This window comes from Leptomonas pyrrhocoris (genome assembly GCF_001293395.1).
Source record: "Leptomonas pyrrhocoris isolate H10 chromosome Unknown, whole genome shotgun sequence".
Classification (NCBI taxonomy): Eukaryota; Euglenozoa; class Kinetoplastea; order Trypanosomatida; family Trypanosomatidae; genus Leptomonas; species Leptomonas pyrrhocoris.
In genome coordinates, this window is record NW_015438369.1 from 31840 (window position 1) to 55032 (window position 23193).

Consider the following 23193-nt stretch of genomic DNA (forward strand, 5'->3'; position numbering starts at 1 on the left):
GCATTTAAAAACACGAAAGAAGCACAACGATACCAAGGCACAAGCCCGTCTCGCGTGCATGGGCAGCTGTGCTGCCATGAAGGCACGAGGCAAGCCCGTCAGCGAGCCATCCGCCGTCGTGCCGACCATCTCGTCAACGTCCCTCCACACATCATCAAACCATCACGGCTTGTTTTCCTTCCACAACTGTATAAAGGTCTCGTAGTCGAAGCAGCCCTCACTCACAAACTCCCACACTTGATCTGAGATGTCGAGGTGTCGCTTTTGCAAGAGCGCGCCCACCTCCTCAACGCTGTCGAGGTCGGGGCACTGCTGCAGCACGTACGCGTCCATTTCCTTCTCCACTGCCTGCAGCACAGTCTGAAAGTGCGTGTGCTGCTCATGCTCGTCGGAGGTGCGGTGGAACGGCGGAACCATGTCCCACACGCGCTCGCTGTCGAAGGAAATCATGAAATCTTCAATGACACCCACGACGGTGTCGAGGGCGACGTCCTCCGGCGAGCCGCCGTCACCGCAGATAATAAAGTCGCCGTCCTCCGTGTCCATTGCGCACCGCGACGAGGGCACACCTGAAAGAAAAGGCGCAAAAAGAGCGGCAGCGCAGATACGAAGCAGCGGTGTGTGCCCGCGAAGCGTCGCCACGAAGTCCCGTGTTGCGCAATACCTCTTTGTTGTCTTTGCGCGTACCAGCAGGTGATATTTGCATAAAAGAACGAAAGACGAAGAGCGTGTGGTGCGGTTGAAGTAATCGAAGTGAGAGAGAGAAAAGGAAAGGGTGAAGCACAATTATACAAAGGGGCGGGCAACACGCATCTCACAATGATGGGCTTCCACTCTCCTCGTTGCGATCACTTCCCTGCGTGGGTGATGAGCTGCGGTTTACTGGGCTGCGGAACAGTTCCATTTGCGGTGATGGACGTGGAGAAGACCATTGCTGCAGTTCCTATTATTTTTGCAGTCTCCGGGGTTCTTTGTTTTGCTGTTTGCTCCTCGAGGTTACGGTTAAAGCTGCTTGTCAACGTCGGTCTACAAAGCCGGAAAAAGGAAAACAAAAAAAAGGGAAGATGCGCAGGCACGCGCCTTCCCAGCTACCAACTCCAACACCCCACACTCGCCGCCGTCTCTCTATGCGCGCACTCGTTGCATCCTTCGAGGGTCTGCAACAAGTTGCGCCGGCCGTCGTAGCTGCATCAGCGGCGCCACCAACGCTAAGAAGCGGGGGTGCCCAACGCAGAACATACGGGGCGAAAAGAAAAAGCAAAGCTCGTCTACAAGCTGCTCTGCCGCTATGGTGGGTGCGAGTACCTTTTCGAAGAAGCAGAAATGGGATGAACCACACAGAAAGAGTTCAAACACGCAAGCACTCAACACGATCATTAATATCAAAGCCGTTAAGGTGGAATCTGCGCAGTTCATCGAGGAAGCGAGCACGAAAGCAATAGTCTACGGAGAGGACCTCCTCCATAATCACGGTGGGAGCCGCCCAGTGCGTACGAGCACGCGTACACCCGTCACTCTCCATCACGCTCCACAACATGAAAGGAAGAAGAAAATAAAAAGGCTGAGAGAATTAGTTATCAGCGGAAGGTGTTGCCGCCACTTACGACTAAAAAAGAAAACAGGGAAACGTAAAAACAACGAATTAAATAATAATACGCCTCCACTGCGCAGGCGTTAGAACTGGCTCATCGTCGACACTCCGCCAGCAAAGAGAGAGAGAACAAAAAAAAGGAACAACAACAGAAAGAGTACGATGCGCCACCGACGCAGATAAATACACCCGGAAGGGGGGGGGGGTAAAGTGAGCTGCTGAGGGAAAGCGACAACTCACAAGTGAAAATGAAAGGGAATGCATTGAGCGCCGACAAATTAAATTACCTTTTCACAGCCTTCAAACAAAAATAAGGAGTAAAAGCCTCATCCGTGTGTTTTTCAGCTGCCACTCCGGCAAACTTTGCGATAAGAAGCTCCCTCCCTCGATACACAGAGAGAAAAGGCCGATGCGACGGGAATAGTTCTGTGGATCACTCGATAACAACGCGCTTATCTTCCCCACGCATTGTGCTGGTCTTGTGCGCCTTCGTAGCCGGCGTTGACGACGCCGCGGGAGGAGTAAAGGTCGGCACCTCCACCTCCGTCTTGGAAGCAGGTGAGAGACGCACCGGCTTCTGACGACGCCGCGCACGCAGCTCGTTCAGCTTTCGTTCCGTGGAGGCAATATCTTGCTGCGTAATGCGTATAAATCGGCTCGTGCGCGACACCACGGCGGTGTAATCGGGCTGAAAGGGTGTGTCCGACATCAACACCTCGTCGCCGAGGTCCGAAAAGGAGCGTAACTCCGTCGTGATCTTCTCTTGGCCGACACTCACTGCCACACCGCCGCTGAGCAGCAACGTGAAGGCGGTGGAAGGCTGCCCAGCGCGGTACAGAACACGCGCCGGCTCGATCGTGTTGATGTCGCGCTGCATCGCCGTGGTAAGGGCCGCTGAACTGCGGTTTTGTTGTTCGTCGCCCTCCGCCTTTTTTTCCTCGACGTACACGATGCAGTCGCCGATTTGATCCAGCAGAAACTTCACGTGTGGGACGCTCCACGTGGCGAAGAAGACGTAGGCACGGGTGAGGTACGAGGCAAGAGCCCAGAGTTGGTCGTCGAGAAGGCGGTTCTCTGCGCCGTCAGAGCCGCACTGCACACCGTACGAGTAGAAGTTGACGCGCGGGGGCCGCGTAGGAGCCGGCTCCAGCGCCCCCGTCTCAAACATCTCCTCATCCGGGTCATCGGTGAGGGAGCACTCGTCCTCGTCGTAGATCTCCGAGCCGATCAGTTCCTCAATCACGTCCTCCAGCGTCACGATGCCGACGAAGGCACGCCGCTCCGTCCCGTCGGACAGCAGCGCCATGGGTGTAATCACCGACGCCCCGGCAGGGGTGGCGTTCCCCTCTGGCCCACCCGCATCCTTTTGGCTGTGGGCTCGGCGATGTCGGGGACAGGAAGCGCCGTCCAGCGAAGAGCCGCGCCCACGGCTCTCCTTTTCTTCTTCATCTCCGTTGTTGTTGCTCTCCCCGTTGCTTTCCTCTGTTGAGGCGGTGTGGTGAGCATCACCGCGGCGGCGCGCTGCAGGCGGGGATGCCACGGACCGCTTCTCCTCGTTGCTGCCGAGGCCCCCGCGAGCCGTGCCGGGCGGCGACGGCTCCACAAAGACGAGCTGTGTGTGGTGGTGCTCGAAGATGTAAAGCATGTCCTGCAGCAGTGTGTCTGCCCGCACCACCAGCACATCGCGTGGATGCCGCACGATAAAGTCTCGCACTGTCGCGTCGTTGTCGCGCCCGAGGTAGGAGTTGTCGACGAGGTCCTTCACATAGAGCACCCCGATGATGTTCTCGCGGGCGCCTTGGTAGACCGGAATGCGGGAGATGCCGTACTCCCAGAGCCGGCGCTCGAGCGCGGTGTCGAGCATGGCCTCCGCCTCCAACATCACCGCCTTCGACATCGGCGTCATGGCCGCATCTACGGTGACCTCGTTCATGTCCATCGCGCTCAGCATCATGCGCACCTGATCCACGTCGATTCCTGACTTATCGGGGAACTTCTCGCAGTGCACGCGAATGAGCTTCTTCAGTTCGTTGCGGTCGTAGATCTGGCCGGCGTCGTGGCCCACCATGCAGTCCAGCATAAGACCGAGCGGCTTCGCGATGGGCCACAACAAAAGGAGAGACACCTTCAGCGCCGGCAGACTCGTCGAGCCGGCGAAGAGGGCGTTGTTTTGGTTATTGCAGAAGCTCATCGGGAGAATCTCCCCAAAGATCAGCACCACCAGCGTGCCCGCTATAAAATTCACGATCTCGCTGCCCTGCACAATCGCCGCCACGAGCTGCGAGGTCAGGACGAGGGTGAGCATGTTACCCAGCAGTAGCGTCGCCAGCAGCTGATGGCCGAGCTTGCGCACGGGTAGAATTCGCTGGGCGTAGGTCTTATCTGGCTCTCGGCCGGCGTCGGCGATGATCTCGAGGTAAATCGTTTCCATCCCCAGCAAGCCAATCGTCAGACCGCAGTACATGGCGGACAGCACCACGGTGCAGAGGCAGAAGACCACGAGCACCCACATGGGCCACGCCGCGTAGCCGGTCGGTTCGTTAGTCTTGGTCGCCCCCATCGCGACATGCGCCAGCACAGCAGCGGTGAGCAGCAGTTGCCATGGACGGTGCTCTTTAGCGGTCAGCGTGGGAAAAGGCAAGACGACGTTTCTCATTAAAAGTCGAATCACTCACGAACGAAAAGAAAAACAAAGTTGAATACAGAAAGAAAAGGGCAGACGCGTTGAGGCGCTACGCAGTTTGAAGGGTACGAAATCTGAACGCGTGAATCGATAAACCCAAAAAGGTGTAACGAGGCGAAGAGAAAGGAGGGAGCGGGGAACGAAAAGAATGTGCAGCAGACAAAGCGGTGTCGACGTCATCGTGCGGCTCCGAGCAGAGATGCCTTCGCGGAAAAGCTCACGCACTCGTTTGAGAAGTCCAGATGCGCAACGAGACCGTCTCCATTTTCGGTTATTGGAGGAGTAGTAGCTTTGCGCTTGGAAGAAACACGTATTTGAGAACGCACATACACACTCATTGACTTGATGAACACTCAGCCATAGTGCGGAGAAACAATCCTACCACCGACCATTGCCGCCTAAACTGAAGAGGGAGGGGAGGCGGGGGAGGCGGGGAGGAGAAGGATCTGTTCTATGCACTGGTGGCACCTGCTTCGCTGGCTTCTTCCAGAGTCCCACATATCCGTCGCCATTACATTGCTCATTTCCAGTGGCAAGACTTGCTAACCCATAGTTCACGAATGTCTCGGACACAGCGGGCAGGACGTGTTCATCAACCTGAGGATAGGCCTTCCCTCTGCTACACGCGCCACCACTCTCCCATCATCCACATCATCCCCAAAGTTGCGGCACAACGAATCCGCCGGGTTGAGGCTCCCGAGAATGTAAAAGAAGACGACGGTGATGTCCCGATTAAAGAACAGGTCGTTGGTCAAAGCGTACAGGTGATTGAGATACTGGCCACGGCCGATGCCGCGAAATCCGTTCTCTCCTCTCTGTGCAAAGGCGATCGGGTAGTGGTCCGTCACCGTGGCGACGCGGGACACCGTGCCCGGAAAGGTTAGCAAGGATGTACTGCAGAAATACAAGGGCGGCATGCGGCGCTGCGTTGGCCGAGAATCGTGCGTTGAGAGGCATTTGAGAACCGCGGCTGTTCGTGACACCGCGCACGCTGAGGTCGTGTGTCCAACGACTCTGGAAGGCGCGGACAGTGCCGTCACGCCAGCGCGCAATCGCTCGCCAGCGCGACGCCGAAGCATCCGTGATGATGGTGGTGTCGTAGTCGGAGTCCTCGTAAGTCGCGCCAATTGGTTGCGCGATTATACAAGAACAGTTTTCCACCAACGCGCGCTGATCAGAACCACTCAGGTGCGGGATCTCCGCATCCCAACGATGCCCTCCAACCACCTGCCGAAACCGAATTCGCTTTCCACACGTCCCACCGCAGCGCTTTTTAGGGGATGGCAAACATCGAGGAGGAATACAAAGCCAAAAACTGGGAAGGCCTCCGCACTCCGGCGCTCCAGCGGGCGCGCCAGAACAACGTCACGTCGATTGAGCGTCTGCTCTTATCGGTGTTCCTTTTCGACGACGACGTTGAAAAGGCAGCCTTCTTTCTCTGTCATTACATGTTGACAGTGCCGTCCGGGCAGGCCATCACGTACCGCAACGTCGCCTCACCCCACCGACTCCTTTAACGAGACGGCAGGGCACGGTCGGCCTGCACCTACCCCGAGGCGGGTTGGACAGGGCACTCCACCCTTCTGCGGTAATGACATTAGCGGTAGTTTTGCGTATCCCAGTGAGAGAGGCGTTGCCGGCGCTGCTTGGACTTCGCAGCAGTGACCAGGGAGGCCAGCTTCGCCTCTACCGTGCGGTAGCGCTGCGCACCCGTAGCCTGGACGCCACTGAGGAAAGCCTCAAGGTCCGAGAGATCCACGTGGGCCACCACGTTGCCCACCGCGTCGATCACCGGTGCTCTGTACTCACCACCAACGAGGGTTTCGCCTTGGAGAGCCAAGGCGCCAACGAAGTCCGCAGCCCCGCCAACAAGGTGTTTAGTCTGCGCGCCGCGCATGAGGAGCGTGTGCATGTCGTGCCCTTTGACGGGGTACCAGACCACCTCTGCAACGTGGCGGCGTGCGGCGGGAGCCAAACGCTGGAGCGAGGCCACGTTGCGGTACGTGATGGCCTGCCCGGACGGCACTGTCAACATGTAGTGACAGAGAAAGAAGGCTGCCTTTTCAACGTCGTCGTCGAAAAGGCACACCGATAAGAGCAGACGCTCAATCGACGTGACGTTGTTCTGGCGCGCCCGCTGGAGCGCCGGAGTGCGGAGGCCTTCCCAGTTTTTGGCTTTGTATTCCTCCTCGATGTTTGCCATCCCCTAAAAAGCGCTGCGGTGGGACGTCCGGAAAGGTCGTGCGAGGCGGGGGGCGCCGGTAGTGGCGGTGCCCGTGCTAGGAGGGGACTGAGGCGTGAGTGAAGAACATACGAGAAGACACAAGAGGAACTGCGAAGGAGCACCAGTGTGTTTAGTCGCTGTGCAAGCCGTGAGCAACGAGAATGGAGAAAGAGAGAGAGAAGGAAGGGGAAGATCGATGTCATTACCAGGGAGAGCATAGCGGAGAGCCAATCGGCCACGAGGAGGACCTCGCTCGACACGCCACAACCACTGTCGAGTGGGCTTCCACCCGACACGAATATGAGGTCCTCTTGTGTTCGTTCGTTCCGTCATGGATGTTCTTACGGTGCCCCTGTGTTTTATTTACTCTTTCCTTTCTGCGTTGCTTCCGCGTGGAGGTTACGCCACAGGAAGCAACGTCGGCAATAGAGAAAAAAACGAAAAGAAAACACTTATCATTAACGGCAACGACACTTTAAGGACAAACAGAAAGAGTGAGTGAGAGAGAGAGAGAGTGAAAGAGAAAACAAAGAAACAGTTTCAACGACACAGCGATACAGCCACGGCAGCACCCCCACGCCATCCCTTTAATAAGCGTGCGACAAAACATTTAAATACATATATATGTGAACAAAGGAGTTGCTATCTGTGAGAGTAAACGTGTGTCGGCGCTGCAACTCGACCTTTTCTTTTTTAGAAAATGAGAAAACAGAGAGCAATACGGTTGCAAAAAAAAGAGAAGAAAAACAAAGCAATGCATAGCAGTACAGGTCAACGCGGTGTCGCCGAGAGTTTAACAAAAAAAAACAGAAGAAAGAAACGTTCTCAACGCAACTATCACGAGCTCTTGTCATCGGCACTCCTCGGCCCACAATGTCAGACAGCATAGAAGACGCAGATAGCACTCAGACTTCTGTCTTGCATGACCCGCCTTCCGCCTCCAACAACGAATAGAAGAATCGAGAGGTGCAAAGAGTCCGAGAGAGATGCATTAGCTGAGACCTGATTCCACCCTCCAAACTCGCGATGGGCCTCAAACGCATTATCTATTCACCCCGCGCAGCGTCCCGCTGCCAAACTTACTCCCTACAACGTCAGGGGACGATGGTGCACTGGACTTGGCGATTTCCTCTTTTTCCATTTCTAATAGGTAGCACTACTAACGAAGTGGCAAACAAGGGTACTTGAATTGGTTAAACCCAAGGATCCCGGTCGTGGTGGGCAACCACGGGGGTGGGTGGGTGGAAAAGAAAAAACTCAAAAGTTGTGTGAGAACTTTGATTCTGCAAGTCCCAAAGATAAGGCGAAGGAGAAGAGCGAGGGAGAGTAGTAGAGGTAGAAATCATGTCATCAGCAAACGTCGGAGCCATTGTTCCTCATCCTCCTCGTATCATTCTTACTCTTTTCATCACTCCATTTTTTTCGTAAACTATCAAAAAAAGAAAGAAAGAGAGAGCAACAGTTTGAGAAAAGAAAATTTAAAAAAAATCCAACCCCTCGCACATACCGACACACACACACACACACATAAATGCTTTAAAGCAAATATATATTAAAACAAACATCAGTTCTGGTGCACTAAAATCCCTCATCGCGGCCATCATTACAGAGCGTTTTTTAAGTTGCTGTTTGGCTTTATTTTTAGAATTCCAAATTACGCATGTTATCGTTTAGCGCGCACGCATGTCTACCGCGGTCGACACGGTGAGTGTCTCATCCTCTCCGATTATAATTCATTGTTATCGCTGCACACACTGACGATGTTTTTCCCTATTATTACTTTACTTCCCTACGACGTCTTCTTCGAGCTGAAGGTGCCGTACGGCTGCCCTCGCGGACTGTGGTGATGGCTGCCCTCCGATTGAGAGCCCAGAAGACTCTCCTTCTCAGGGGCCGGCGACGGGTTAAAGGTGCTGCGTGCCGGTGAGAGACGAATCGTGAGGGGTGAACCGGGGCCGAGGATGCGGACGTTGTTGTTGCGATGGCGACTAATCGTCTGGTAGGACAAGTACTTCTCATACAGCTCCTTCGGAATGCAGTAGACACGCGCCGCGGCGGTGACGATAGCGCTGAAGTCCGGCACAAAGAACGGCATCGTGAGGGCCTCCTCGCCGATGTAGTTGAAGCTCTGCAGCTTCGAGCGGAAGTTCTCCGAGCCGACGAGGAGTTCGACGCGGCCGCCGAGCACGAGGAGGAACTTATCGGTGCGGATGCCGCGCTTGTATAAAATGTGCGACTCGTCCGCTGCGGCGTTGATGAACTGCCTGTGGTCGCCGCGGTAGAGGGACGGCGCCGCGAAGCTGCTGCCGCGTCCACCGTAGAAGGAGCTGGCGGCGCTGTGGGTCGTGTCCATGGAAGGCTCCAGCGGGGTCCTCAGCGGCGCCTCGGTCACGCTGTTCGCCTGCCTCTCCGGCGGACTCAAGATTTGAATGTCCTTGCACTCGTCCAGCAGCAGCTTGATGAAGGGCGGCTGCCACGCGTAGAAGCACTCCACGGCGCGGTTCAGAAAGTAAGCAACGGCCCACACCTGCGCCTCTGTCAGCGGGATCTCCTCCGTTGGGTGGGTGAGGTAGGAGTAGAAGTTCACTCGCGGTGGCTTCTCCGGCTCCCGCGGCACGTTCAGCTGGTGCGGGTGCCTCCCATTCCCGGGAATATCCAGCGAGTTGTACCGAGTGGCGTGCTCGACCGGCTCGTAGCGGTCGTACTCGTCGTAAATCTCCGCCGAAATGAGCTCCTCGACGACGTCCTCCAGCGTCACGATGCCGATGATCTTCGGTGCGGTTCCGCCAAAGCTGCGGTGCGGCGCGGAGGTCCGGTGAGCGAGGTCGAAGTCCGTCACAAAGCACGGCCCCACCGTCGCCCCTGACGCGTTCGTCACCTCCTCAAACACCACCGCCATGTGCGTCTGCGCCTCGAGAAAAAACTTCAGCATCGACGGCAGCAGCGTGTTCGAGCACACCATCGCGAAGAGGCGGTCCTTCGCCTTCACCACCTGCGCCACCGTCAGCGGCGCAAACTCGTTCGACACGTTGACTGTCATTAAGTCCTTCACAACGAGGATGTGCTCGAAGACGCCTGGGGCCGACTCCACCGGCACCCGCGAGCGCCCCGACATCCACAGCCGCTCCACGAAGTCCGGCGTGATGAGGTCAGTCTCCTGCACGTAGGTCATCTCCGCCAGCGGGGTCATGATGTCGCACACTTTGCGCTCGTGGAAGTCCATGGTCGCCAGCATCAGGTTCAACTCCGAGGTGGCCATGTTTGCGTCGCTCAGCCCCTCCCGCTCGTAGTGCATCACCATCAGCTTGCGCAGCTCCTTCTTGTCGTACAGCAGGCCGGTCTCCTCCGAGCCGACGACCTTGTCGAGGAACCAGCCCAGGGAGGCGGAGATCGGGTAGGTGAGAATCATTGCCACCTTCACGAAGATCGACCCCGCCGCGGCGACACGCAGCGAGTGCTTGGAGCGGCAGATCGACATGGGCAAGATCTCAGCGAAGACCACAATAATGAAGGTGCTGACGATGAACTTGTAAAGCGCGGAGCCGCTGTCGTCCACCACGTGCGTAGACGAGCCGCGCGTCTGGATCGCCTCAATCACGTCAAACACTTCGCTGAACTCCTGCACAATAAGCACGTTGCACAGCATATTGGTGATGATCAAGGTGCAGAGCGTTTTGTGGCCTTGCTTGCGGAGCGGGAGCACCGTTGCGGCGTACGTGCAGTCCGGCAGCGGCCCGCTCTCTGCGATGATCTCCAGCGTGAAGGTGTTGGCGCACATCACGCCCAGTGTAAGGCCGGCGAAGACGGCGGAGAGAAAAGCAAACATGCAGATGCGCAGACAGTGGTCGAGAAGCGAGTAGACGCGCTTCGTCTGCTTCCAACGCTCATTCTCCAGCTTCTTCTTCGCGGCATCTGTCGCGTCCTTCTGGCTCATCACACCGTTCGCGCAGAGTGCAGCGGCGATGAGGCACATATACGCACCAAACATAAGACATGCACGAATCTTCCGCACGTTGGCGGCACGAGCGCGGTCGAGCAGCAAGGCTCCCATCACGGCGATCAAACGGAATATACACAGAAAAAGGAGGAAATCAAGTCGCGGAGGAGGAGAAGTGTGAGTTAGCGGCAGTGAAGTTTTCAAGGGAAGAGGAAAACAAAACAAAATAAGAGGCAGGCTTTGGTAAGTCAAATAACGCGCCTACGAAACACATACAAAGATGCAAAGACTGTGTCACCCCACAAGCGACTACGGTTCATCGAGAACGGGTAAGAAGGAGCGTTGCGTAGAACGGCACCGGTGAAAGAAAAGGCACAGGGATGCGCTGTGTGCGTGAAGTTCGAGTGGCGGAGACGAACGGACAACGCAGTGGGAGGAAAAACAAAAGGAAACAGAAGAGGTGAAGTTCAGTAAAAGAGAACACTACAGAAGACGAAAGCGGCCGGGCTCCGTTGTGACCGCGCGAACGTACACACGGCATTCGCGCGCCCTCCACGTCTGCGCATCCTTCAACTTCCTTCCTTTTGCATCGAAACACGAACGCAGCGAACCGCCCATAACGGTAGAAAGGAAACGGCGGAACACAAAAGACGCCGCTTTGCGCTAATCGTCTTCGCCCAGTGCGAAGAAGAAGATGAAATGCACAACATATGGTCCGTCTGTGAAGTCTACTGCACAGACTGACCATATCCAAGCGCATGCGGCACATCAGCAGCTTCGTAAAACGGCACCTCTCTTTTTCTATTTCCTTCTTCTTCTTTCTTTCTGGTGGTGAGACATCTCTCCCCATGCCATGCAATACAGACATGTTAGTGCATTAGCGCAGCACGGTTAATAAAGTGCGTTTATCTAGTTAAGTGAAGCAAGTAGAAGAGTTCATGTTGCGTTAAACGAGCGTCAGTGGGGTAAAGTGAGAACGTCTGTTGGAGGAGAAAACTTAATTAAAAAAAGGAAAACACACAGTTGAGAACAACAAAAAGGGAAAAAAAACGGCATCGAAGAAGATCGCAGCTGACATCCTCCGCAACAGACCCACTACCCCAACAACAAAAGATAGTTAAAAAGAAAAACCACCAACTACGCCCACACATGTTTGGTATACTGCCGCATCTTTTCGCCGTCAACAAAACGGAAAGAAGACGAGCAACACGCAGCGCTGTTTACACCGCTGTTTCTTTGGAATGTACGTGCGGAGATGCACGTGGGGCATCGTGCTTGCATGTTCCACGCGCCTTTTCCTCCCTCTCTCCGCATGCACTACAGCAGACCAAAGCCAGAGGCGTACGCCATTGGACGCTTTCCTGGGTGCGGCACCGCCGTGAAGGTTGTGTACTTCGGTTCCATCACCCCACCCGTCAGGCGAATAAAGGCACCCTTGTTCCCCATCTGGTCACAATAGTTCGGAGCGCTAAAGACGGTGATGCACTTGCCGTCGTGGTCCACCTCGTAGCCCTCATCCTTCACCTCGTGCGAGCGCACCACCAGTCTCAAGTCATTCGTCTTCAAGAAGTTCGCCGTCACATCGGGGCCGAAGGAGGGGCAGTCCACCCCGCGCTTACTCGGCGTCCGCCCCGGCATCGGCTGCGGGTCCGCCCACAGACTCTCACAGATGAGGCCCTTCTCGGGGATCTCGCGGAACCGGTTCGGCTTCTGCAAGTCCGCAATCGTGACACCATCGCTTGAGTACAACCCGCCGTGCACCACAAACACTTGCTTGTTTATGATGTGGCCGGTGGGCAGGGCGTTGAAAACCTCGGAGAACAAATCGAAGACCTCCGCAGAATACTTGGCCCGCACCTCGCCCTCAAAGCCGTAGACGCGGTTCATGGGGAGGCCTTCGTGGTTGCCGCGAGATAGAAAGACGTGATTCGGGTAGAGCAGCTTGTACGCGAAGAGCACCAGCACGTTCTCCACGGAGTAGGAGCCGCGATCGACGAAGTCGCCGTTAAACAAATAGCGGTTTGTGGGCGACGGGTTGCCGTTCAGCTTGAAGATGTTCAGCGTGTCGTAGTACTGGCCGTGCGTGTCGCCGCACACGGTGATGTCCTCGCCGTCCGGCACGGTGATGTCCACAAAGTTCGGGCACGTCTTGCAAATCGCGAGTACACGCAGCAAAATAAAGACGACATCGTGCCGGTCGATCTTCTTTTCCAGCCGCAAGTGTTCCTTCATGCTCTCCACAAACTCCACCGTGATGACGTCGTTCTCGATGCGGGGGCCGTCGTAGAGCGGCGACACGGTGCCGAGCTTCACCGTCACCGAGACCGGCTCCCCTTCTTTGGACTTGATCGCGTTTTCAAACCGAATGCGTTTAAGCTCCTTCTCACAGAGGTCGTACTTCTCCTTGGCGTCCTTGTCGGTCGGCACGAGCTTCAGCACCACCGCAAAGTCCTTCTGTGCGTCTTTGAACTTGCCAAGGAGGAGGTGGGCGGAGGCCTTGCGGTAATAGGCCTTGACAAAGCCCGGCTCCAACTCGATCGCCTTCTGCGCGTCCGCGAGCGCCGCACCGGCGAGCTCCACTTTCAAGTACGCGAAGGCGCGGTTGCACAGCAGCGTCGGCGTCTTGTACGCCTCAATGGCTTGGCTGTAGAGGTCGATGGCGTGGTGGAACTTCTTGTTCTGGAAAGAGGCGTTGCCCTCCTGCTTGAGGCGATCCGACTCCTGCATTGTGCTAGGCGGGTACTTGCGGTTTTTAATTTGTCTGTCCTCTTTTTTAAAGGTGAATTAATAACTAATGATCGTTTCAGCAGATTCGGGCGTGCTTATGGACGAGGTTCCTTCTCTCTCTCTCTCTCTTTATCTAAAGCGGAGAAAAACGATGCGGCTGATATGTTTCAAGTCAACTCACGCAGCAGTGGCAGTTGCGGTGGGACACATCAACTGGGGGGGTTTACGCACAGAGAAGCCGTCGACTGCGGTTCGCCGGACGTGCTTCTCTTCTCCTCCTTCTTGTTTTCTTCTTTGCCTCCCCAGCGGGTTTGGTGACGCTACGTGGCAGCTCTTAATGGACGCCGTATCCACAGAGAAGTGCGGCATGTAAAACGCGAGAAAGAAAGCGCGAGGTGTGGAGAACAGAAAAGGAGGTGGAGAGGACGAGATTTACTTCGTAGGCATTTCAGGTTTGTCGGCATAAAGAGAAGAAGGCACAGAAGCCGCCGCCACTGTCTGTGTCGTCGCCGCGGTGCAAAGCGTAGTTCAAAAGCATAGCGTGGTTCGTCGTCTTTTGGCGTCGCGGATTACACGAACACCAATAAGCGCATACGCAGTGAACGGCACGTATTCGAAGCGTTCTCGCTTTTCAGGGGCGGCAACGCAGAGCAGACAATGAGGCCACGAGAAGGGTCATTCGGTTTGGCTCAGGTGCGGAGAGAGCAGCCCTGAGGGGGATTAAACGCAAAAAAAAAGGGGGCTAACAAAGCAGTCAACGGGAGTGAGGGGCGGGGGGAGGGGAGAGGCTGCACGGGAAGGGGGCGGACCTGGACAGAACGCAAATAGAGATACAAAAAACACAAGAGAAAAGAAGCAGCGCGCACCCACGCGAAGATGCGAGAAGAAAAACTGCAGAATGCGCCATCAAAACAGGAGGAGGGAGCGGAAACCTCAAAAGCAGCAGCCGCATTGATGAAAGGCCGCCACAGCGCATTCTCCCTCAGCAGCCAGCGGCACTGCCAAGAAACTTCGGATCAAAACTCAGCACACAGCATAGTAATAGAAATCAGGAAATATATATATATAAAGCAAGCGAATGAAGTCCGCCCCAATGCCCTTCGGCGGACAAACCAGCAGCAACAAAAACAGAAAGTAAACATGGGAAGTCATGAGAGCACGTTCCGCAGCTAATGGCAAAACTGTTACGCTGTCTCCCCTCTAGCGAAGGGGTCAAGAAATGGGAAAAGCCCCACCACCAGAGTCGCGCTGGTTTGCGAACTGGAAAGCGGATATATATTTATTTAATGCGCACACGCCCTTACAGCTTGCACAGCCCCCCCCCCCCCCTTTCCGGTCGAATACGAGACAGTACTACTGTTGAAATTGGGGTTCATTTCCCCTCTCCCCCCCCCCCCTCCTCTACACCTCAGCTCCGTGTCGTGAGTGGCTTTGCACGTCTGAATGCGGCCGCAGAGGCTGGAAGTCCATCGGTGCCACATCGGTGCCCAGCGGGTCCGGCTCAGGAAGGCTGTCCACGTAAAAGCGATCCAACTCCCCGCGGTTGAGCTGCTCAAGCGCCCTCTTCATGATGCGGTAGTATCGATCCGGGAAGTGATCAGTGAACATCGTCGGCGACGACATGAGCATCTGCACCTCCTCGGGTCCGCGGATCACCGGAATAAAAAACTCGTCGGTGTAGAAGGTGCAGCACGCCGGGCAGCACGTGCACCGACTCACTCGCACCGTTCGCATAAGATGGATGGTGGTGGTGCAGCTGAATAGCTTCAACGTTTCCTTTTTCGGCACGCACGGCGAGAAGCGCAGCGACTCGCGGTAGGAGGCGCTCTCCACCCCATGTCGCTCCTGCGCCGGCTCGGCGGTCGACGGGTGGATTGGCTTGACAATGGCGTGCGTGCGGAGCACGTTGAAGAAGATGACGTTCTTGTTCATGGACGACGCGGCGAGAAGATCAAAGATAGATTCGCGGAAGGAGTCGAAGGTGTGCTGCGCGAGTCGCGGGACCATATCGTAGCCCAGCGAGGTGCCAACGGCGAAGCTGCTCTCGTACTCCATCACGGCGCGTGACAGCGTGCCTCCGGGAGGCGAGTAGGCGAAACACCGCAGGCGGCCACGCAGCGACGGATTATCAGACCACAGCAGCGCCGACAGGATCAGCCCGACGCCGGCACCGAGAGAGTGGCCCAGCACCACCAACTTCTTCGATGAGTAACGTCCACGCAGGATCACGTGCAGAATGCCTTGCTGGCGCAAGTTCTCGAGCACAAATCGCGCGCTGCGGAGCATGCCACCGTGCACGTAGTACTCACTCGGAGGGTGCTTCTCCTCGGCGCCGTCTAACGTAATCACCTCTGGCGTCGCCGCGAAATCCGTCACGCAGTCCTGAAGCGACATGCTGCCACGGATCGCGATGATGAGCGCGTCACTGCTGCGATCAAAGGCGACGTAGTGGACGGGTTGGCAGACCTTGTTGCGCCAGTTCGTGTACAGCACGTCCTCCTCAGGCACCATCGTCTCGTGCAGCAGAGCGGTGACGTCGCAGTAGCAGCACTGATCGACGTGCCGGCCCGGGCGACTGCGACAGCTCATCCATGGGTCAAAGCAGCACAGCCGCGGCACACCCGTAAGGCAGTGCTGGAAGGTGAAAAGCAGCCAGCCGTAGGCGGCCATGTAGAAGCGACTGTAGTACTGCAGCTCACGGGCCAAGGCAACCTGAGGCGGGGTCAGCCGCAGCGCCAGTCGGGCCTGTGACGAGACGTGCTCCACGTACCCGTTTGGATTCGGCGCGTAGTGCACCTTGGCGGACAGCAGACGGCGGGACCGCTCTTGGTAGCCATGCAGCAAGAACATACCCGCCGCTATGTCGCTCGGCACGATGTCGTAGCCACGGAAGGCAGCCGCCAGGACCTGGGCCAGGTCGCTGTACGCGTCCTCCGTCTCGTTCCGCTTACCGCACCGACAACAGCAAATGCGCAGCCGCTTCCACCACACATTCGCGTAGTCGCTGTTGTTCCGCAGGACGTGGGTGCCGCTCGGGTCGTAGGCGAGGGCGATGGACACGACAAAGGCGGCGAAGATGATTAAGTCCATCACGATGGCGCCACGAAAAATGTGCCGTGTCGAGGCCCGCCGGCAGCGTCGCGCCTCACCGTCGTAGATGGCGTACTTCGCGCTGAGCAGCGCCAACACACACAGGCAGCAGACGCAGACGGTGTCAAGGTAAAGCAGCACCGACACCGCCTCCCGCTTCGAGAGCTCAAAGACGCCCCCACGAAAGCAAAAGGCGCAGGTGCAGAGGAACAGCACCGCAGAGACGAAGTTGGCACCCATCAGACCCATCGTGGAGCGGCCCCACTCCACCGAGGCGCCATCGCACCCGTTCAGGTAGTTGTCCGAGGAGGTGCTGGCGCGGGTGGCGAGCATCACGCCGCTACCGATCAGCAGCGCTGTGTAGAGCATGCTGGAGAGGGCGAAGTCGTCGGAGGCAAAGCGCCACTGGCGATTGAACCACGTCATGGCAGGCATCGCGAAGGCCAAAGCAAATTCGGCGTGCGTGAACCGCACACCAACACCACACGTGATTACTGAAGGAAAACGCTCGTCGGGGAGACCGAACGAAGCGGAGTCGACGCAGCAGAGCGCTTGTGAACAACGGCGGTGCGAATGCGCGACGGAAACCGGAGAAAAAAAATAGGAGTGGAAGTGCCGCGGGCACACCCGCAACGTGCAGTGGGCTCGATTGCCGGGTAGGAAAGATCCAATGGTAGAAGTACCAACAAAGGAAAGAAAAGAGCAGATGCGGAGGAGAGAGGTGGTGAGGCTGTTGGGGCGTATCGCGGAAGGCGCACACGGAGCCGGTGAATGGAAAGACGATCCTTTTTTCTTCCTTCTTCATCAACGCAGCCTTTTTACTACTGAAGGCTGCAGGACCATAAAAAGGCGATGAAGGACTGTTGAAGCGAGTCACCTCCGACAAGAGTATGCAGCTAGGCTACAGGAAAGCAGTGGTGAGTCCTTCACATGAAAACGTCACGACGCTTTCGGATCCTCAGCTTTATCCCCGCAAGTAGTGAAAGAACGCACGACTGCAAGAACTCTCCTTCAGCCGCCTTTTACCTAGTGGTGGCGCACTTTTGTTGCTGGTGCTGTTCTGGGGGGTATTTGTGCTCCGCATTGATGGTATATATAAACTCGAAAAACAGTCCATGAGAAGGAGTTCCTTACGCAGCTGCAAATTCGTTGTACGCTGGTTAGCACACGCAGCACCACCGTCTTAATGAAACGTGGAAAGTGCGTAAAACAAAACAAAAACAGAAAGGTACGCAGGCACTTCTGAAGGTCTACTTCCGTTATCGGCTCGTTGTTGCTGCATCCACCCGTGTACTTCATTAACGTTACTATTTGATTTTGTTCTTTCATTTTTTTTTTAGAGAGAACGCACACGCGTGTGATTCTGCTGCGGTTTGTTTTTGGTTGTTCTTTCTCACCTCGGACAGCAACATGGCCTCGTAGAAGAAAACGTAGAGCTTTAGCTTGCGCTGCGGCTGCTAGCCAAGACTTTCTTTTCTTTTTAGTTTTCATTTTCTCGGGCTGCTGCATTCATTTAAGCGCAGCGTCATTGATGCCGGAGAAACGAACAAAGAAGAAAAAATAATAATAATAAAGGGTGCCTACCGGAACGTAGAAGCGCCGCAACACTGTTCACTCGTGCACTCGCAGGCTCAGGGCCAGCGTTGCTGCGGAGCTCAAGTGTGGTGCTGCTGAGAGGTAGAAACTGTTGTGTCTGCGTGCTGCTCAAGGAGCCTACATGGATAGAGATAGCTCATGCGTGACTGAAGAGATAGAGAAAATACATATATATATATATATATAACGTAAAACACAAACAAAAGGGAGCACTTGAGAAGACGTGAAAAAAAAAAGGGATGAAGAAAGAAAGCCGTGCTGGCCCCACTGATTCATTGAGCTGTTCTTTCTGTAATAATACCAGCAAGAGATGGGAAATAATGTGTTATTTACCCCCCCCCCCCCCGTTACGGGGAATATGCGGGAGTACGTAAAACAGAAAAACAGATAGAAAAGAGAAAAGAGGGAGGAGTGGAGGGCAACACGCGCAGAAGCAGCGTCACAACGTCGCAAAGAGAAAACAAAAGGTCAAACACGCCGCCTTTCTTTGCTTGAAAAGCAGTAACAGTAAAAAAAAGGAACCAGAAAAAACAACAAAAGACGAATGACAAATCCACAGGTAAAAATAGGGAGAGAGAGAGAGAGAGAGAATGAAGAGCGCAAGCGAAGTGGACGAGCTTGAGAAGCAAACAAAGGCAACATATACATATATAAAGATATATGCCAGCAGGCTCTTCGCTGATTTAGTGAGTAAAGGAAGATATAGGGGAGTAGTAAAAAAAGAAATAACAAATTTCGAGGTATATAACGAAGCTGAAACACTCAAGAGCTACCTTCAACAGAGACAGGAAGAAGCCGTACGTTGCTCTTAGAAAAAAAAAGCAGGTTTCCTTGTTTTTCTCCACTGGCCTCTCCTTTTTCTCGCCGGTCTCGTTTCTTTGTTTCAGTAGCCTTTCTTTGACTGTCTGTCTGCCTGTGCTGCCCTACGCGCACGTCACATCATGAAACAGCGCACACACAGACAGAAAGAAGCAGCAGCACGAGACCACCCATCCCGTCGCTCGATCAGGGACCGTAGAAGCCTGCCCTTTGTCCGGCGGCTATCAAGAGAAAGGAGAAGAAACACACGTGGAACCAGCATCGGTAAAGTGAACTATGAGACTCCCGGTAAAAACTATAAGGGGAACAAAAGGTAGGAACAGAAAACAGTTTTGTGATGCGTGTTTTTTGGTTTGTTTGTTTGAGCGGTGCAACGTCACCCCATTGCCTCACGAGCGCCTGATTCGTCAAACCTTTATGTATAGGTCGTCGTCTCCGACACAGAATTTGCCCACGAACCCTTCTGGCCTGAGACATCAGCACGATCGATTGAACCCACCGAGAGAGAGAGAGAGACAACAGTGAAGGAGCCGCAAACGAACAGTAAAAAGAACAGAAGAAAAGAAAAACATCGCGAGACTTTCGCGGTTTTGCCGAAAGCGGTAAAAGAAAAAAAAAAGAAACAACGGGTAAGGGGAAGAGCAGAAGAAGAAGGAGGGCAAACAAAAAAAGTGTGGGTCCGACAAACGTCAGTTTTATTTTTTTCTTTTTACCTCCTTTCGATGATTTGGCCTTTCCATTCGCCTTCGGTGCGTTTCTTTCGTGCGCCTCAAGAGAGTGAGTGAGTGAGAGAAAAAAAAACTTGGGGAAAAATTTTTATTCAAAAGTAAAGTAAACCATTAAAAGAAAAAAAAGGGATTCGCGATTGTATAGAGGAGCAAAACAAAGGGAATAAACGAAAAATACCACAAGATGAAGTCATTCCCTTTGACCTACGTATCGGATCAAGAAGAAACCAATAAAAAGAAGAAGGGAGGCGGCAGTGGCGCCTCCTCTACGTCCCATAAAGGGAACATGTACGAGCCGACCCGCACTGGCTGTTTCACGTCCATATATATCAGAAAGTACAGAAAAGAGAAGCAAAGAAAAGCCCGCAAAGAAGGAAAAAATTAGAAAGAGGGAGATAAAATCATAGAGAATCGGATAAAGACAGTAAGAGAGTGAAAGAACCTTGCCGAATGCAACTCGATATCACAGATTTGGATACGAGAGAGGGGGGAGAAAAAAATGAAGAAGAAATAAAAACAGCAACAACAATAACAAAAAAAAGGATGAAACGAAAAAGGTTCAAGGGGGAAAAAGTCTGCTCTTTTTTTGACTGACGTATTTTCCTCCGCTTCCCTGTGGTTTTCATTTCTCCTCGGAATAAAACGGAAAACGAAGGACAGAATAGCGCGTGAGTTCTTTCATATATTGTTGTTGTTTTCTTTTTTTAATCACAACCGAAGGCTGAGCGAGCCGCCTGTCGCACTGCTCTCCTCTTCCGTTGTGTACGCTTCCATCGTAGCCACTGTCAGCGATAAGTGTCGTTGAAGAAACGAAACCTTCTTTTCTTCCATGACGCAAAACAAAACAATAATAATAAAAAAGGTGAACAGTTGACGAAGAGATACAAAAAGGCTCATTCGTTCTTTTCCTTTTCCTTCCAAACTATTCCCTAAACTCATTGCACGTACATCCGTTGTGCATCTCGTGCTGCGCCTCGCCAGACAACGAATACATTTCCAGGACACGATATATATATATATCCGTTCATTCCAGTACAGACGTGGCAACTAATTTTCCAAGCAAGACAAAATAGAAATAACAATAATAAACACACGAGAAAGGGCGGTAAAGCAAAACCACTGCTTTCCTTCAAGGTGAAAAGGCAAGCACACACACGCATACACGCCATGGCGAAGCAGACGGTTAGTTGTGCTTATTCAGAATAAAAGAGTACAACGGATTCAAAAAGAAAACCTGCTCTTACTCGTGTGCGTCGTACAGTACGTCTTCGAGTCCTTCGGGTAAGTTCGCCGTTCCATTGGAATTTGTAAAAAAAAAACCGCAGAAGTGTTTACCTACTGTTGCGGCTTTTTTCTCCTCCTTCCCTTTCTTCTTTTATTATTACTTTTGGATTCATCACGTGAGAGGGCCCCGCAGCGAGAACAGCTCTTACCTCCCGTTTCACTGAGAAGTCATCAGGCCCATTTGGCTGCTCCTAACGGCTGCAGTGGTGGTGGTGGCGGTGCACACGTACGTTGACGGTTTCCACACACACCCACACACACACACACACCTCCAGAAGAAAAACAAAAATCCGCGACTCTAAGATCATACGAGCGGCTTACCAACAGCGTGCCGGAGAGACGGAAAACACACACGCGCACAATCAAAAAAGGAAAGCGAGGCGTCAGACAGATAAAACACACGCCAACGACGAGAACAGGACACCACGCCGAGGGGCACAGTGCGAGACAGAATCTTTCCTTCACAGAAGCGCCGACCACCACGGTGCAATGCAACTTCATAAAAGAAAAAAGAAAGTCAAAAGAAAGAGCGCTCCATACACCTCATAAACAGACAAAAATAGATAAAAATAGCAATAGAAGAGAAGTGGCTGCTGAGGAGGAGAGGGGGGAGGGGAGAGTGGACCTCTCCCTCTTTTGCTGTTTTCTTTGTATGTAACACGGCGTTGAAACACGCAGCATGCGAACGCCAAACACGGCATGATGCGCAGCATAGTACACACCAGACGGGACGTCTTGACCTGACGTGTCATGTACAGATGCAAAGAAAAGCAACACTTCTCCTCTTACAGTAAGCAATCAAACAAAACAGAAGAAAGCATTACGCATGTATTTCACACCGCTGTGTGTGAACAGCACGTCATCAGCCACGTCGTCAGAACGCGAGAGGAGGGAACCCACTACTCACGCTGCCAACGAAAAGTTGATGCGGAGGCTCACCACAAACAAACAAAGAAAAAGAATTGCGTAAGGAGAGAGAAGAAGGAGAGACGGTGTAGAACAAAATCGGGAAAAGACAAAAGAGAGGAGGAGTACGGCGGGTACTTTGCCAAAGGGAAAAAAAAAGAAAAAGAGAAAAACGAAGGAGGAGCTTTTGTTGGAGATTGGTGCGATCCGTGGAACGGTAAAATGAGAAGCAAAAAAAAGAACGGGGAGATAGGAAACGAAAAAGTTGTTGCCCAGGAAGAAGAGAAAGTGGAGTTAACGGAAAGAATCGAGGTACTATAAAGTGATGGGGTGGAATAGGTAGAGAGGGGGAAGACGCGGCCGACGGTGCGCATCAATTGCGGCGTCGACCCGCGAGTTTCTCGCTCTCTTGTTAGCATCGTTTCCTTCCTTGGCCTCGTTACAATCCTCTCGATGCCGACACACGTGTGAGGGCAAAGGGTCGCATCAGCAGCAAACAGAGAAGGGGAAACAAAAACAAAAAGTAGTCGGTTAAAGGAAAAGGAAAAGGAGAGCAAAGGAAACAAAAGACGGAGGGAGGCGTTCGGCGTACACCAGCGAGAATGCATAAATTCCTCTTTAAGTGGTAGCGACATCAAACCTCTTTTTTGTTTGTTTTTTTTTTTCAAGAGAAAAACGAGAAAAGGGCAAAAAGGTTAACGTCACCACAAGATCTACGAAGTTCAAAGATAATGGGGGAAAAAGGCTCTTTAACAGCGAAGAGAGGGGGTGGAAAGAGGAAACTCAAACATCAACGGAAATGGAGAGTTGCATTCACGGGACCAGGTGAAGCTTCGCCAACTCAGGGAAAAGAAAAGGGAGGTAAAAAGGTTCCTTACGGAGGAACACAGGAAGCATATAGACAATATAGATAGAGAGAGAGAAATACAGGAACGCAGAACTCCTCGGAGAGACGAATTCTTTTTCTTGTCCCCGCCACGATCGTCCACCGCGTAGTGAACGAGCAGCTCAGAAGGCGCAAGCTCTACTGAGGTTTGACAGCAACGATTAGACCAGAAAAAAAAAAGAAGAGCAAAAAAAAAACTCAAAAGAACTCTTTGCCCTCACAAGCGCAACGCGGCAGACAGAAAAACGTAAAAACAGCGAGTGCCCCCTGCGGAGATTTCTGTTCTCCTTCTTCGTCGATTGCGAGCGTAAGGGCCGCCTGCGCGACCCAGAATGGGCTCACTTCCTCCTTGGCCACATTTTAAGAACGGAAGAAGCTCAAACCCCGCTTCTAAAACGAAGTAACCGTCCTCACAGCCTGACAGCACCACAGCATAATAAAAAAAAAAATTAATGCACGAAGGAAACCGCCGGGGAAGAATGAAACAAAAAGAAGTTAAACGGGAAGAAAGGCCCCCTCTCTGGACTTTGCGTTGCAAAATGAAGAGATAAATGATGAAACGACTTCGAGACCTCTACAATTCTTTCTCTTTTCTTTCTTCTACGCTGAGACAAACGAGAGAAACCACAACATCAAAAAGGAAAAAAACAGAGAGAGGTTGAAAACGCACACACCCACATACATATATATATATATATATATATATATATATATATATATAT

The 23193-nt window shown here is 53.5% G+C and overlaps 10 protein-coding genes across 10 annotated transcripts; all 10 read right to left on the bottom strand.

Annotated features, from left to right (window-relative positions):
* Positions 1-162: 162 nt before the first annotated feature.
* ABB37_06069 (hypothetical protein) lies at positions 163-676 on the bottom strand (the record flags this gene model as incomplete). The annotated part of the gene is made up of 1 exon (XM_015804307.1): positions 163-676. Exon 1 carries the CDS (start codon positions 544-546, stop codon positions 163-165), a length of 384 nt encoding a protein of 127 aa, XP_015656881.1. The 5' UTR covers positions 547-676.
* A 1348-nt stretch (positions 677-2024) lies between these two features.
* Positions 2025-4349, bottom strand: ABB37_06070 (hypothetical protein; the record flags this gene model as incomplete). The annotated part of the gene is made up of 1 exon (XM_015804308.1): positions 2025-4349. Exon 1 carries the CDS (start codon positions 4149-4151, stop codon positions 2025-2027), a length of 2127 nt encoding a protein of 708 aa, XP_015656882.1. The 5' UTR covers positions 4152-4349.
* A 479-nt stretch (positions 4350-4828) lies between these two features.
* On the bottom strand, positions 4829-5353 carry ABB37_06071 (hypothetical protein; the record flags this gene model as incomplete). Its single annotated transcript, XM_015804309.1, has 1 exon — positions 4829-5353. One exon carries the CDS (start codon positions 5351-5353, stop codon positions 4829-4831), a length of 525 nt encoding a protein of 174 aa, XP_015656883.1.
* Positions 5354-5871: 518 nt separating this feature from the next.
* On the bottom strand, positions 5872-6477 carry ABB37_06072 (hypothetical protein; the record flags this gene model as incomplete). Its single annotated transcript, XM_015804310.1, has 1 exon — positions 5872-6477. One exon carries the CDS (start codon positions 6475-6477, stop codon positions 5872-5874), a length of 606 nt encoding a protein of 201 aa, XP_015656884.1.
* Positions 6478-7085: 608 nt separating this feature from the next.
* ABB37_06073 (hypothetical protein) lies at positions 7086-7385 on the bottom strand (the record flags this gene model as incomplete). Its single annotated transcript, XM_015804311.1, has 1 exon — positions 7086-7385. One exon carries the CDS (start codon positions 7383-7385, stop codon positions 7086-7088), a length of 300 nt encoding a protein of 99 aa, XP_015656885.1.
* A 902-nt stretch (positions 7386-8287) lies between these two features.
* Positions 8288-10821, bottom strand: ABB37_06074 (hypothetical protein; the record flags this gene model as incomplete). The annotated part of the gene is made up of 1 exon (XM_015804312.1): positions 8288-10821. Exon 1 carries the CDS (start codon positions 10547-10549, stop codon positions 8288-8290), a length of 2262 nt encoding a protein of 753 aa, XP_015656886.1. The 5' UTR covers positions 10550-10821.
* A 931-nt stretch (positions 10822-11752) lies between these two features.
* On the bottom strand, positions 11753-13496 carry ABB37_06075 (putative serine/threonine protein phosphatase type 5; the record flags this gene model as incomplete). Its single annotated transcript, XM_015804313.1, has 1 exon — positions 11753-13496. The coding sequence occupies exon 1, from the start codon at positions 13160-13162 to the stop codon at positions 11753-11755; it is 1410 nt and encodes a 469-aa protein (XP_015656887.1). The 5' UTR covers positions 13163-13496.
* Positions 13497-14563: 1067 nt separating this feature from the next.
* Positions 14564-16804, bottom strand: ABB37_06076 (hypothetical protein; the record flags this gene model as incomplete). Its single annotated transcript, XM_015804314.1, has 1 exon — positions 14564-16804. The coding sequence occupies exon 1, from the start codon at positions 16685-16687 to the stop codon at positions 14564-14566; it is 2124 nt and encodes a 707-aa protein (XP_015656888.1). The 5' UTR covers positions 16688-16804.
* Positions 16805-18853: 2049 nt separating this feature from the next.
* On the bottom strand, positions 18854-19144 carry ABB37_06077 (hypothetical protein; the record flags this gene model as incomplete). Its single annotated transcript, XM_015804315.1, has 1 exon — positions 18854-19144. The coding sequence occupies one exon, from the start codon at positions 19142-19144 to the stop codon at positions 18854-18856; it is 291 nt and encodes a 96-aa protein (XP_015656889.1).
* Positions 19145-21614: 2470 nt separating this feature from the next.
* On the bottom strand, positions 21615-22220 carry ABB37_06078 (hypothetical protein; the record flags this gene model as incomplete). The annotated part of the gene is made up of 1 exon (XM_015804316.1): positions 21615-22220. One exon carries the CDS (start codon positions 22218-22220, stop codon positions 21615-21617), a length of 606 nt encoding a protein of 201 aa, XP_015656890.1.
* Between the last annotated feature and the right edge of the window lie 973 nt (positions 22221-23193).